This window comes from Arachis hypogaea, chromosome 16 (genome assembly GCF_003086295.3).
Source record: "Arachis hypogaea cultivar Tifrunner chromosome 16, arahy.Tifrunner.gnm2.J5K5, whole genome shotgun sequence".
NCBI classification, from domain to species: Eukaryota; Viridiplantae; Streptophyta; class Magnoliopsida; order Fabales; family Fabaceae; genus Arachis; species Arachis hypogaea.
This window is the reverse complement of record NC_092051.1, coordinates 12,410,041-12,424,899: the sequence shown is the minus strand read 5'-3', so window position 1 is coordinate 12,424,899 and position 14,859 is coordinate 12,410,041. Positions and strand designations below refer to the sequence as shown.

The following is a 14,859-nucleotide window of genomic DNA, read 5'->3' as shown; positions in this document are numbered from 1 at the left end:
ATGTTTAATTTCCGTAACCAAAATAGATGAGGAAATACATCCTAGTCCAATCCAAAAGCAGGTGTTTTATATATAAATATACATCTAATTTTACTACTTGTTCTTAAGTGTCTAACTAGATGTAGGTATATGTTAGTTGAATCAAATGAATTGAATGATGGCATGATGCTGTAACGAAAGTTTAAAGGGATCTCCGTTTGTTGAATCATGAAGGATGAGATAATTATGTAAGCCCTTTTACTTTCTTATATATCTTAGTCTGCAAGTGATTATGTTAGTGCTACGTAATTTCAAAATCAAACTACTTCTATTGTGATTTTATTATTATTGTTTTTTTTTTTTTACCGTATCTCTTAGCCCAACAAACCAAAAACTAATCCTCCACACAAATTTTTACTAACTCTAAAAATGAGTAATTTCATAACAAAAAATCTAAGTCTAACTCAATATTCTTTTTAGTTAGAATATAATTGGCACATCTATTATTTTTCTGTATAAAAAAATTCTCCAATTATATTTCTTCAGTTTATTTATCTTTCTAATAAGAGAATTTAGAATCCATAATCCATCTATGTCTAATACAAGACGGAATAAAGTTAGACAGCTCTATGTTAATAAAGATCCATGGGTTTAGAACTGTAAAGCATATCTCCAATTGGAGAGGGAATTGCTCACAATTTTTGTAGTTAATTTACCAGGTAATATTTCAAAGAATGAATTGTTTTATATGTTTAAGTGGACAGGAAGAATAAATGACATCTATTTGACACGTAAGGAGAAGTATGACCGGATTCATCTGTTTGCTTTCATCAGGTATACTACAAAAGGAGGGGCATTAAAGGCCATCAAAGAGATTAATGGAATGCGATTAACGAGTAAATAGATTTTTGTGGGTAAGGCTAAGTATAGGAGGAGGATTGATGTCCGGGAAAAAATCACTACGCGCGATGAAGATGCCAAGGAGTCTCCTGATGGAAAATAGAAAAAAATTAAAGAAAAAGATATTGAGGTGAATCAAAAAAGGAGAGTTGCATTGTCTTGGAACACCATGGAAGTAAAGAACTAGAAGCTCAGAGGAAACCGTTAGAGTTGGGATGGATGCGGTGGTAATGAAACCACAGGGGCTACGGAAAGTAGAGCATGACAAGGATAGAAAGGTAATTGCTATTGAGAATTTGGATGAGTGGCATGAGGATTTTTTAAAAACGTGAATGGACCTTTGGTGTATCCATCAGTTATGGTGAGTGCGAAATCTATGAGATCTCAAACAATCGGTAATGAAATAATCTCTGAAAGAACGGAGACTTGGGAATAGGGGGATAAACGAAAAAAAAAAAAGAGTTGATTTGGTTTTGAACAAAAGTTCAGTTGGGGCTAGGTTAAAGCATATAAGGCCAATATGTTAGTGGGGTGTGGCGAAGTGGCTGTGTGGTGCGACGGAAAGTACGTCATTGTGCGTTTTAAAAGGGCTTTCTTGCTGGCTGCTGCGGGTAGCGATGAAGAGAGGGGCGTGGCTGGTTATGGAGTTCGCGAAGGGGTTGATGCTGTGGTGAATAGCATTGACGAGGCAGATCTGGGAGCAGCACAGAAGTCAGCTGCTGATGGCGGAGGTGATAATGTCCGCGCTGAGCTTGATGGCATGGAGGGTAGGGAGGAGCGTGAAGCATCTGAAGCATCCGACGAGTAGAATCAAGCCGGAAAGGAGATTGGCAGAGGTGCAGAGAATTGTTCGAAACAACACAGCGGAGAGAAACATTCCACCAAGTGTAGTTAATGAGATTCACGCTAGTTTGGACAAGAGTGGTAAACAGCATGTTAGCATATGTCTGATGAGGGGTGATGCAGTGTAGGATTCAGATTTAGAGGATGAGAATACAATGGTGGAGGAAACTGGGTTGGAAGATCAAAGGGCTGTAAGGAATTTGGAAGATTAGGGGGACTTAGAGCAGGATGCAGATGGTGAGACTAATCAAGATGAGCACGAAAGAAGTTGGGATAAAGATATGACTGAAAACAGGACTTCTTGGGATCTGGCGATTGAATCAGGAGTTGTTTTATATGACGAGGACAAGGACATTATGGCTATTTTCCAAGTTCAAAATGAAGTATTGACATAAAAAAAAAGGCAAGCAAAAAAGAAAGAGAAAGCAAGAAGGAGCCACCCAAAAACCTGAATAAGGTGTGTAATAAAATTTTGAAATAATTTTAGTTCGTGGAATATGAGGGGTTTAGGGGGTATTGTAAAGTGGAAAATGGTAAAAAAATTTAAGCGTAAAAATAATGTGATTATGTTAGGATTGATAGAGATAAAGAAGGAAATAATTAATAAATTTGATGTAGTACAATTTTAGGGTAATGATGCGGCGCATTTGAAATTTGTGAGATCGGAATGTGTTTCTGGAGTTTATTAATAATGTGGGATGATATGATGTTTAGGTTGAATAATTATTACAAAGGAGAGAGATGGTTGTGTATAGAAGGGGAATTGATAAATAATAATTTTTATTTGTGCGGTTTGCTTGGTGTGTGGTGCGCATACAAGGAAAGAGAAGCTTGCTGTGTGAAAAGAGTTGAATTTTTTATCAGGAATATGTCAAGTTCCTCTTTGCTACATGGGTGTCTTCAATGAGGTTGTGCAGTTGGAAGAAAGGAAAGGCGCTAGTGTGTTAACAGCAATATGGAACTGGTGGCTATAGAGCTGAATGACCTTCAGTTTACGTGGTTCATGGGTCAATCGTGCAGTCGAATGGTTAGAATGTTGGTGAATTTGGTTTTATTGTTATCATTTGGAGCACTTGGTTGAAAAGGAATGATAGAATCTTCGAAAATCAAGAAATGGGTATTTCGGGAGTAGTCAACAGGTTGATTAGGAGTATCTTTTGGGTTGTTGATGGCTTTTGCCGAAAATAATTAGGAATTAGTTTATTTTATCTGTTTAGTACTTTTTCATTGATGCTCCACCTTATTGTGTTGAGTTTTTTTTTTTTAAAAAAAAGAGAATTTAGATGTTTATCTAATCTATTATTTCCATCTAATAGTTTCACCAAAAAGTTGGTTGATTTTTTTTTGGTAATTAGTTGGTTGATTTTATTATTAATTTTTTTTTGTTGCCCATGATATATTTTGACCCTACAAACCAAAAACTAATCTGTCGCGTATAGGAAATTTTATTATTACTTCTTTTTTTTTGGTAAACTAAAGGCCAAAGGCCCAAGTTATCTAATATTTTACTGTTCGGGGTAAGCATGCCCCACGACCATCTTCATCTAAAATAAGCTTAAGCCTACTTGGAGCCTGGTACAAAAACGTGAACCCTGCATTCCAATCTCTTCCTTCCTTAGCCAAAGAGTCTGCGGCACGATTTCCTTCTCTATAGGTGTAAGAAAATTTCAAGCTCCATTCTCTCTTTATAAGATTGTAAACGTGTCTAATTAGTGCCTCCAGGTGATTTTTTGCTTTTTCTGCATCTTGTATAATTTGTATTGCTGCCTGGAAATCTGATTCTATTATAACTCTTCTTAATCCCAACTCCCATGCCATCTGTAATCCATGAGTTATGCCCCCATAGAATGCTTGAAATGGATTACTGGCTCCAACGCTAGTTTTGAATCCTATCACCCATCTCCCAAGGTGGTCACGAATTAAGCCCCCGCACCCTGCTTTTTTTGATTCACGGTCTGCTGCTCCATCTGAATTAACTTTTGTCCAACCCTCAGGAGGGTGGATCCATGCGATCTGCTTCTCCATCCACCCCCTCTTTTCGTTCCTTACTTCTTTCATTCTTAAGGCTTCATTTATATTATGGATGTATTTTTGTATAAACTCCACTGGCTCTGTTGGTTTATGAAAATGTGCTGTAAAAAATTTTTTATTACGCCATCTCCATAACCACCAGCAGGTGACCATGAATTGGGTTCTCCACTTCCCATTTTTGTTAGTTCCAAGATCAGATGTAAGGTTCCATCTAATCCACAAATTAAAGGGAGCTCTGAAAAAAGGTTGAATGTGGCTATGATGAATTGTTTTGGACCAAACTTCTGATGCTCTGCTGCAGTCCCTCAAAACATGCTCTAATGTCTCCACTGCTCCTGGACAGGCATGGCATTCATCGCTTGTCCCAAAGATTTGCCTCCTCCTTTGTGCTGTCATGATCCTTCTATGCACCACCAGCCATATGAAACATTTTATCTTCTCTGGCCCTGGCCATTGCCAAATTAGCTTCCAGATATCGTCATTTCCATCCTCCCACCTTACAAGAGCTTTATAGGCACTTGCCACCGTAAAATTGCCATCATGAGTGACGTCTCATTTGAGTGAGTCCCTCCCTAATTCTAGAGCAGGGGGAAATAGTGCTCTGATTTCTTGCAGTCGATCCTCCTCAAGAAAATTTTGGAGCAGACTGTAATTCCAATTGCCTTATCTAACTGCTTCGCTCACATACATATTCACCCTCATATCTCTGGTTACTTGGCTAACATGGTTCAATAGAGGCATTTCATCTTTCAACCATCGGTCTTTCCAAAACAGGGTCGAAGATCTGTCTCCTATTGAAAAGCGGACATGCTTACGAACAAATTCTCCCATTTTTGTCAATTCTTTCCACAAAATCGAATCTGAGGAAACTGCTTGCATGTCATGAACTAAGTCTAGCTGCCTACCATATTTACTGATTAACACTCTCGCCCATAGAGCCTCTTTATCTGTTATGAGTCTCCACAGCACCTTTGATAAAAAGGCCTCATTCATTATCGTAAGATCCCTAAAGCCCAAACCTCCACTGTTCTTAGCCCTGCAAAGTTGCTTCCAGCTCACTGCATGCATCTTCCTTTGTCCTTCTTTCTCACCCCAAATAAAACTTCTTTGCATCTTTTCTATTTCCCAACAAACTCTTTTTGGTATAGAGGAATGCATCATATCAAAATTAACAGCAGGGCTTATCACCGCTTTGGCTAAAGTTACCCTCCCGGCAAATGAGAGGCATAAGGCTTTCCATCCCTGTAATTTACCCGCAACTCGCTCCAAGGTGGTCTTGAATCTGTCCCTCCCTTTTCGGCTATTTGTAATCAAAGCGCCAAGGTATCTGCCAAGAGAAGGTGTTTCCTCAATCCCTCCTTCTGCTGTGATGGCCTCCCTCTCCTGTCGATTTACACTCTTTGAAAAATAAATAGAAGATTTCGTCTCACTCACTCTCAAGCCTGCAGATCTCCTAAACAACTCAAGAACTTGTCTTACCATTCTAATCAGTTCAACAGAAGCTTCCACAAAGAGCAATAAATCATCTGCAAATAGTAAATGTGAAATTGAAGGTCCATTGCGCCCAGCCACCATGGGTTTCTAGACCCCCAATTGTACCCTCTCTTCTATCACTTGGGATAATTTATCCATTGCAATGACAAAAAAGTATGGCGATATTGGATTTCCTTGCCGTAAACCACGACAAGGCTCAAAGGATTCCGTCTTGCAGCCATTCCAAATAATTTTAAAAGAAACAGAGGTCACACTGCACATAATGATGTCTATAAGTTGATGAGGTATCCCAAATTCGTGGAGGCAATCTAAAATGAAGTCCCATCTCAGCCGATCGTATGCCTTTTCAAAGTCCACCTTTATCACCATAAACTTCTTTCCTCTCATCTTCTTCATATCATGAACCATTTCCTTAGCAATAATTATATTGTCCTGAATGAGTCTCCCTTGAATGAAACTGGACTGAAATGGTGCTATTCTATTGACCAGTGTTGGTTTTATTCGATTGACTACTATCTTTGATAAGCACTTATACACCACATTACATAGTGCTATAGGCCGAAATTGTTTCAAATATTTTGGTTGCTGAATCTTTGGGATGAGAACTATTAGTATTTGATTAACGAGTTTGATAGAGCTAGGATCCTGCCACAACTTTTGTATGAATTCTATAAAGGACTCTTTTATCGTTTTCCACTGTTCTTTGAAGAAGTATGCTGGATAACCGTCCTCTCCCGGGGCTTTCAAAGATCCAATGTTGAAAAGAGCTTCCTTTATTTCTTCATTTGAAAGGGGGTTGTACTCAACCCTCTTACATTATCCTCATGGATCGGAGGGTAAGTTTCATCTGTGATTTTAATCGGCTCCTCCATCCAATCTTTGTTGTAAATTATTTTGAAATACGAGATGGCCTTATGCTTCAGATCCTCCATATCTTCGCACCATCTTCCATCCTCTCCTTTCAATTTACATATCCTATTCTTCCTCCTTCTTTGAACCGTCTTCAAATGGTAAAACTGTGTGTTCCTATCCCCATCAGTTATCCACTTTTGTCTAGATCTTTGCTGCCACATCAATTCTTCTTGTTCAAGAATTAGTTCTAGCTCTTCCGTAAACTCTTTTTCCAATTTATCCAAATATGGAATACGTCCATACCCCCTAGCTTGTTGAATGCCTTCAAGTCTTCTCATTATCCTCCTTTTTCTCCTATTAACATCACTAAACACACTCTTATTCCACTCCTTTAAGAGGTGGGTGAGGGTACTAAGCGCCTCAGGTAGTTGTTACTCTCTCGGCCAGGCTTCCTTCACATAATAGTTAAAATTTGGGTGGGTTTTCCACATAGTTTCATATCTAAAAGGTTTCTCACCAACATCTACTCTAGATGGTACAAATCTTGCTAACAAGGGGTGGTGATCAGACCTCACTCTCGGCAAAACTTCGATGCGGCCATCGAAAAAGGTTGTTCTCCATTCAATATTAGAAAGACCCCTATCCAATCTCTTGAACACCCTGTTCTGCCCCTCACGCTCCCCTTCTTTCTGGGTATATTTGGCTCCAATCCATCCCAGATCAATCAGTTTACACCTATTAATGTAAGATCAAAATCTTCTACAGGCACTTGGGTTATCTCTTCCTCCTCCCTTCTTTTCCTCAATATCAGCTATATCGTTAAAATCCCCTAATAGTAACCAAGGAATAGAAATTGGGTCAGCAATTACCCGAAGTTTCTTCCACAAAGTAGCTCTGTGCCTCTCTTGAGGACTTGCATATACAGCGGTTAATAGACAGCTCCCCCACTCTGCTTTATCAACACTCGGGTGGATATACTGTTGATGGAATTTTCTTAATCTTATATTCAGATTGGCATCTTCCAAAAGAACCCATATACCTCCGCTAAACCATGCCGCACCTTCTACCACAGCAAATTGAAACCCCAACTCTCGAATAACCTCCCTTTCCTTTTCTCCACTACATCGGGTTTCAAACAGGAAGAAGCAGTATGGTCTATACATTCTCCTATATTCCTTAAGAGCTCGAACAGTTGCTCTATTAGCAATTCCACGCACATTCCAAGCAAACACAATCATGGTTTCGACCACTAAAAAAAAGAATCAACTCAACAAGATTGGGCTTCGGTCCCAGTTACTACAGGCCATGAGGCCAATTATACAATCTGCATATCCTCCACCTGAGGTGGAGTGTCATTCTCTGCCTGTATTCCTTTCAGGTCCATGGCTTCCTCACATTGCAACACTGCCTCCACTAGCTGACTGGAGTAACCGGAACCAAAGTCCAACCTTCCAGGGTCAGGGGGTTTCTCTTCCTCCTTACCAGCCATGGTGGCTGGTATCATTTGCGAAACATTGTTTTGCGATGAGGGGCATACATTCACCCAGTTTTCTTGGTGATGGTCAACAGGTTGCCTGTTTGAGTTGAGTTCCATAGGGTTGTTAGGATTAGTTGGCTCTGGATTAGGCTCTAAAAGGGTCATGGATGAGGTGTGCTGGGTCGGAATAAGGTTCCCATTATAGTTTGAAGGGTAAGATCATGTTTGGTTCAAAGATTTTGACAACTCTTTTCCTGACAGGTTTTGGGCTTTAATCAAAGGCTGTAAAGAGATTGGTTCTTGTTGGGCTTTTTTTTTGTGGCTGGGTAAATGTCTTATGTGGGTCATTGTTGTTCTTGGAGCCTTGTAATCTATCCTTTCTCCTGTGAGTGACCTCCATTAAGCTTTTGTCTATTTCTGTGTGATTGTGTGGACCCTCCTGATTACCATCGTCCTTGGGATCTATTTCCTCATACTGCAACACTGCAAAGCGTGAAATGTTCCCTGCTCTTCCAGCACCCACTCCCTGTCCTGGCGCACCACTACCACTACTCCCATTCTCTCTAATTTTAACGGATTTTTGGCCACGTGTTTGTCTTTGCACAAGCATCCACGGACCATATTGTCCTTCTTCCTCCATAATGACTTTTTTACCCTTATTTTTTACTATATTCCCCAAAGTGCCCTCACCTTCTTCCTCAACACCTGCTGGTCCACCGCCATTCTCCGTCCCATCTTTTTTTATTTGTGATTTTGGGCAGACTCCCTTATCATGTCCTACTCTTCCGCAAGCAAAATACACTAAGTGCACTCCTTCATATCCCACAGCATGTTTCACTCCATTGATCATATAGTTGGTGGTCAGGGGCTTTTCTAGATCTACTTCCACACAAATTCTTGCAAACTTTTCCCTTGAGACCTCCGCAGTGTTTGAGTCTACTTTCAAAGTGCAACCAATGATGTTTCCTATCTTCTCCAAGATAGTGCGATTGTAATACTCAATGGGAAGTCCCGGGAGCTGTACCCAAGCAGCGATATTATCAATGGATGCCTTCATGGAATCAAACTCCGGCTTCCAAAGCCTTACCGTCAAGTAGTGATCGAAAATCTTCCACGGCCCCTCTATGTGAGTGTATAGTCCAGATCTTCTCTATTGAAGAATTTCACCAAAAAATATTCATTTCCCAAGTCAATGACTTCTAAGCTTCCTCTTTTAGCTCACATTGTTTCAAGTCTCCTTTCCATGACCGCCAAAGTGATCCTCCTTCCTAGGAGCTTCACTATGAGTGTCTCCCACCAATCGTTACAAAGCTCTCTTTTCACACGCTCTCCTATGACGAGATTGTAAAGTCCATCAGGCATCCTCTTTAGAATGATGTCGTCTACGTCTTCTTCATCACGGTCTTCTCTCTCAGTTTCTATATCCTCTCTTGTTTCCTTCTCTTGAGTGACTATGGTAGTCCTAGTCCCTGTTTTAACAGTTTCTGCAAAGGTCTTTTGATATGTAGATCCTCCAGAAATCTTGTCTTGATCTCTTTCCATGTATGTGTCTGGTTGATCTCCATCTAGCTGCCGTTCAGCCTCTGAGCCGTCCTCCATCCATTCTTCTACTCTTGGTACCAGCTTCCTTGTCCCTACAATGGCAACCTCTACTTCCGACCTCCTTCCTTTTTTGACTTCTCTGGGATTTAGGTCTCCCTGCTGCCTATTTTCCTCTCGTGGATTATGAGGACGTGCTGCAGCCCCCCTAACGAAGCCGCCTCGCATATGGCCGGCGTTTGCAGACAGACAAGAATTTCAGAAAAAAAAGAAAGCAACCTTGGTCGGATATAGAAAATGAGATTTAATTGTTGGCTTTTTATTATTACTTTATTTGGGACCAGAAACGTAAAGTAGAAAAAAGTGTTTTTTTTTTTTGGTAAAGTAACGGGGACGAAGGCCCAAGAAGAAAAATACTTGAGTAGTAGTAAGTGGTAAATGGGCCGATAGAATAAACATATAGGCAGCAACAACGACTTAAATTTGGGCCGGGCACACATCAACAGAACCCAAAGCACCACGTTACTAGTTTAATCATTCAGTCCAAAACAAAAATAAAAGCATGCTTCCGTTTAATACCAAAAAGGAAAATAATAATATAAAATAAAGGGAGGGGTGTCAATGTCTCTCAAAGTCTCATATATGTAGATGGAGTGTGGTTAATTATTACTTTGAAGGTTCTTAAAAAAAAGGGGTTTAGATATGGATTGGGACATATTAAAAAGTGTAAGGACAAGTTGACTTCAAGTAAGGGCAGAATCCCACCACCTCAACTTCCAACCGAAGGATCAATAATGGAGGATGCAACAAAGAGTCCATGCATTTCCTGCGGACTTCATTAATCCAATATTTATCTTTCCAAAAAGTCCATTTTCTTTAAGCTTAGCTACCCCACCTTGCTCTATGCTCTGCTGCTTCATTAATTTCTCCACCACTTCCAATTATATATTCTTGGCTTCTAAATTATAAATTCATCAACAGCACCGTCAAATTAACTTAATCGGACATAGACTTTACACATGAACAGAGATTAAACACATATAACGATACATACTCGTGTAATTTAATTTCACTTAATTATTAGAGAAGATGTGATGTCTTATTTTACTCCGTAATATTCCTGATTATGGACTTATAGTACTGGTTTTCACTTTAATATCTCTGGACCAGAGCATAAAAAAAAGGACCTGTTCATAAGTCAATATCATTTATGTAGATTACCAGTGCATACTATCATCTATGTACAATTGTACATTACTAATACATACGTACTAATAAAAAAGTTAAAAGGATGATTTTGTGTGTTTGTCAATTTTTTTCACCACTAAGTCGTTCACTTGTATAATGGAATAGCTTTCATTTCAATATTATGTAATCCTTCATTTAATTTATTGGAAAGATCAATCCATTAATTTCCCTCATTGTCAAATCAATCTCTCTTTCTTTCTCTGTTAACTAGTAATATTCTATTAGCATTTTCTTTAAAAAAAAAAAAGTATTAGATGACTATTATATTCTTCTTATTTTTATCTTCTATTTAAATTGATATTAACTAACCCTTTACTTTTCTCTATAAAAAATATTGGCTTGTATTTTTTTATGAAAGGTGTATAAGAAATTTAAAATTGTGAATAACATAAGTGAGAGTAAGAGAGTGAAATTTGGGTTGACATACATTTATTAAACCGAAAAAAGTTTAGGTTATGTATGGATGGATAGTTATAAAGAGGATGATGGAATTTATGATGCCATAAACCCATAAAAGAAAGCATTAGAGTCCAACGGGATACTGCTGCCCCAGCCTACTCGATCTCTTTCTTTCTTTCTGGAAAGTGACATGCATCAGATTATGACAAGAATATATGGCAATCACCAATTAAGTCATATACACACCGTCATTCATTTAATACACCTCCCACCTATAATCCAATACTATATATAACTTTTTTCATATAACTGGATTAAAATATTATTTAATAGTGTTCAAATGAATGAATACAACAAAAAATTTTAGGGAGCCTACCCCATTTACTTTCTCACCCACCCACGCCTACGCCATTTCTCCTCTCCTTCAATTTTGTAAGAAGAGAGGAAATGGAAAGCATGCGGAGGTACTGGAAGAGAAGAGGGGGATACCATAGACTAAATGGATCCAATTGGTGGCGGAGGAGGCACAAGAAGCAAGTGGAGCAGCTTGGAACCACCGACACCGGCGCCACCAACACAAGGCGTAGGACATGGAGGATCAAGGTGTCCCGTAAGATCAGGATATCCAGAATCCCTTCGCCCAAGAAATTCTTGCTGTGGCTCAGGGATTCTTACGTTAGAATGATGCTTGGGGTGGCCAACTCTAAGGTCATGAGCATGAGCGGTTCTGCCGTCGGATACGGCGGCAGAAGCGCAACCACGTCCATGGCCCTCGGAGTGGTGAATTCTAAGCCCATGAAGGAGTATGATGAGAAGATGATTGTTCATATCTACAAGTCCTTGGTCATGGCGCAGCAGCAGGGACATGAACCACACAAATTCCCATCTCAAATCACTTGTCCATAGTCATTTCCAGAACTATATATATATACGTCATCTCTAATCCAATAACGGCTTTAGAAAATGGATATCTAATGCCTGCTTTCAATACCATCTATCTCAAGCAATGTTCATAATTTCGAAGCTATTCTCTTCTCAACTCTTTGCCAATTTTTTTTTTTTCCTTCCATAATATTACTCTTATTATATCAATACTATATGTCGATATCTGTTACGTACGTTGTTCTCTGTTATATATTATTTTACTGCATCAGTTATATATGTTCTCATACATTATTCATCTGACCTACCCAAGAAATAGACCTAGTAAAAGATGTGTCAGTATATGTACTGTGTGTATATGTAGATTGTTAGGTTTGTTTAACTTTTACACTAAAAGTGAGAAATTTTCAAATGTACGTTGTACTGTTGTTTTAGTAATTTTTAACCGTTGATCTTAATTATAAAAAATATATATAATATATATAATTAATAACAACGACTAAAAATTACTGAAATATCGATATACCAGTATATTTAAAAATTTTCTCTAATAGAGTACTACATATATATCAATATTAACTATCGGATTAAAATTGAATTGTATCCTGTCTTAAAAATACTTTCTCTCTAAAATTATTTCTTTCAAAAACTTAAATTAATAAAAAAATATAACATAAATAGTTATATCACTGATACAATCAAATGTAATTTCATCAAATTTGGACAACGATGATAAATATTCTATGCAATACAAATAATAGCAAAACTCCATGTTTCGTCATTTAATTTTCCACATGCTATGTATATTGTTTAACCAACAAATTGTCACTTGTCATTCTTTATGTTAAATTTAACATCATAAGCTGTAAATTAATGAATATATAAAACCTAATAATGACTACATTCTTATTAAAAGATTTTCTAAATTATGAGCACATATATTATATTCAATTCATTTAAGAATAAACTTAACTATTGAGATATATAGTTATTAATTTATGTATAACACGCCTCATCTGGCTTTATACATTTGTCGCACTCGATACGGGTACTACAACTACAAGCTAAGGACGGAATCGTTACGAGCATTGTTTTATTAAAAAAAAAAATTATAAAGATATAATTAAAATATAAAATTTAAAATAGATAAAATTTTTAAAAAATAAATTAATATTGACGAAAAAAATTAGTTGCTTATCATTAATCTTCTAAAATTCATTCTCCACATCTAGTAGCTCGCCAAAACAACTTCGATCGGATCAATCAGTAGAATATAGGCTCTAATAAAAATGTTTTATAATAAAACCATGTTAATTTATGAGGTATTCTATAATTCTATTAATTATTAGCTAATATAATAGTTCCAGTGGTAGCGCGAAGCATTAGTTTGGTATCTTCTTTATGAACTGCAATGAATAGAAAAGCCTAATTGTTACCAAAATGAACCAATAAAAATTCATATCCACGAATCATGAGTTTAGGTAGTTCTAACTGTTGACCACTGAATCACATGCGAGCAGCAAGCGCCACATCATAAATTTGAGGCAAAGAAGCTGTTACATTTATTATGAATGCATTTAATGAAACTTGGCTGAGGATTAGGAAGTCTTCTATAGTTGATACACACTCAATTTGTTTCTGAAATTTTTTTTTTTTTTGGTGACAATTTGTTTCTAAATATTTACGAATTATATCTTGTTTTTCTTTTTAATTATAAACATTTTTCTCATTTTTTTTATTTTGTTTTAATTTTAACCGATTTTTCCTCCAAATCCATGTTGTGAGAGAAAGAGTTGTAGAAGTGCTTTTCTGAAAACCATTTCCAAAATGAATTCCTATTTACTCTTGTTTGTGAAACTTTTTGGAAAGTGATTTTTTTATTATATCTCTAATATTTTTTTTTAAGTAAAATTTTTTTTTGGTTTGTTTGATTTCTACATTATTTTTTTTTTAGGTTTATCAAAGATTTATAAAGCGACGATATTATTCTGAGGGTTATCTAAAACGTTAATTTGGGCTTGAGCGTGAGGTCCAGATCCCTTTGTATGGCAGCGTCCGACTTGTTGATGCCGAGGTGCCGCATGTCCGAGTTCCTCGCGAGGAGGTAGGGGTGATACCTGTAAGAGACTATGATACTTAAGTTAGCAAGGGTTTTAGACAGGTTTCTAGTAGATTAGAACGTGAATATACCTGAGGGGTGTCAGTGTATTTATAGTAGAGTAGATAACCACCTTTGTTGGAGTAGTTCCATTTTTATTGATGGATAATCGTTTCTTTTATCTTGTGAGTTTGTTAGAATCTATCTTTTAGGAAAGATAGAGATAGTTGGAGAGATTCGTGGAGGCAGTTACTTACTTAGATAAGTATAAGCTGTCCCTTTTCATCATGTCCAACCTCTTTAAAGAGGTCGAGTAAGCGGTAGAGGCCACCCTCTTAGGTGGGCCTTTCATCTTTATTGGGACTGACTTTTGTATTTTGGGCCAGGGTATGAACAGTGCTCCTGCTTGAGTCCTGATCTTTTCATAGGTCGGACTCGAGCATTTTGTGACTTCTGCTCGGACATAGTTTGCTTGACTTTGAGTCTTAGCAACTTTTGTTAGGTTACGAGTTCCCTTTCATAGTTCCAACTTCGAGTGGTCAGCCTTTATTAAGTTACTTTTACAGTTCGTTTTTTATCCGATCTCATTGAGGTCGCTTTATACGATGTGTTTATATAACTTCTTACATTAACTTGTACCTCGTCGCTTCATCTTGCCGACCATTTGAGGTTGGACAATGAGTTTCACGGTTTATCGAGTTTAAGTTAATGTGTTTTGGATAGGAAACTTTTGAAGAAAGAAATAGGAATAATAATAAAGAAATTCCTTTACAACTCTACGTACTAGAGGATTGGGCACCCCTAGTTATCGTGCTGGTACCTCGTTAAAAAATCCTTATAGTCAAGAAAAAAAGTATACCAATACACGAGGTTTGCTACTTAACTGTAGTACTTCTTTAGGTTACAAGCGTGCCAAGACCTCAGGAGCTTCTGCCCTTGGAGGTCAGACACTTTGTGGTAGCCTTTGCTTAGGACCTCAACTATTTTATAAGGTTCCTTCCCATTAGCAGCTAGCTTTCCTTCTCCTGATTTCTGTACTCCAATGTCATTTTTGATCAGGATGAGGTCGTTGGTGGAAAAGTTCCTCTTGATCACCTTTTGGTTTTATCTTAGAGCA

At 37.7% G+C, this 14,859-nt stretch overlaps 2 protein-coding genes across 2 annotated transcripts; one reads left to right on the top strand and one right to left on the bottom strand.

Moving 5' to 3' along the window:
- Nucleotides 1-5,334: 5,334 nt before the first annotated feature.
- On the bottom strand, nt 5,335-7,337 carry LOC140179982 (uncharacterized). The gene is made up of 4 exons (XM_072220357.1): nt 6,940-7,337; nt 6,535-6,834; nt 6,063-6,453; nt 5,335-5,763 (listed from the first exon to the last, which is right to left on the bottom strand). The coding sequence occupies exons 1-4, from the start codon at nt 7,335-7,337 to the stop codon at nt 5,335-5,337; spliced, it is 1,518 nt and encodes a 505-aa protein (XP_072076458.1).
- Nucleotides 7,338-11,218: 3,881 nt separating this feature from the next.
- LOC112756657 (uncharacterized) lies at nt 11,219-11,668 on the top strand. Its single transcript, XM_025805282.1, has one exon. It carries the CDS (start codon nt 11,219-11,221, stop codon nt 11,666-11,668), a length of 450 nt encoding a protein of 149 aa, XP_025661067.1.
- The last annotated feature ends 3,191 nt before the right edge of the window (nt 11,669-14,859 follow it).

Bases quoted from the DNA above. Each gene is read 5' to 3' on its own strand.
- LOC140179982 (XM_072220357.1), bottom strand. From the start codon at position 7,337: ATGATTGTGTTTGCTTGGAATGTGCGTGGAATTGCTAATAGAGCAACT. The intron at 6,835-6,939 runs GTTACTATTAGG...TTACATTAATAG, and splicing joins GACCCAATTTCTATTCCTTG to GTGTAAACTGATTGATCTGG. The intron at 5,764-6,062 runs GTAAGAGGGTTG...TGCTTATCAAAG, and splicing joins CTCCGATCCATGAGGATAAT to ATAGTAGTCAATCGAATAAA.
- LOC112756657 (XM_025805282.1), top strand. From the start codon at position 11,219: ATGCGGAGGTACTGGAAGAGAAGAGGGGGATACCATAGACTAAATGGA.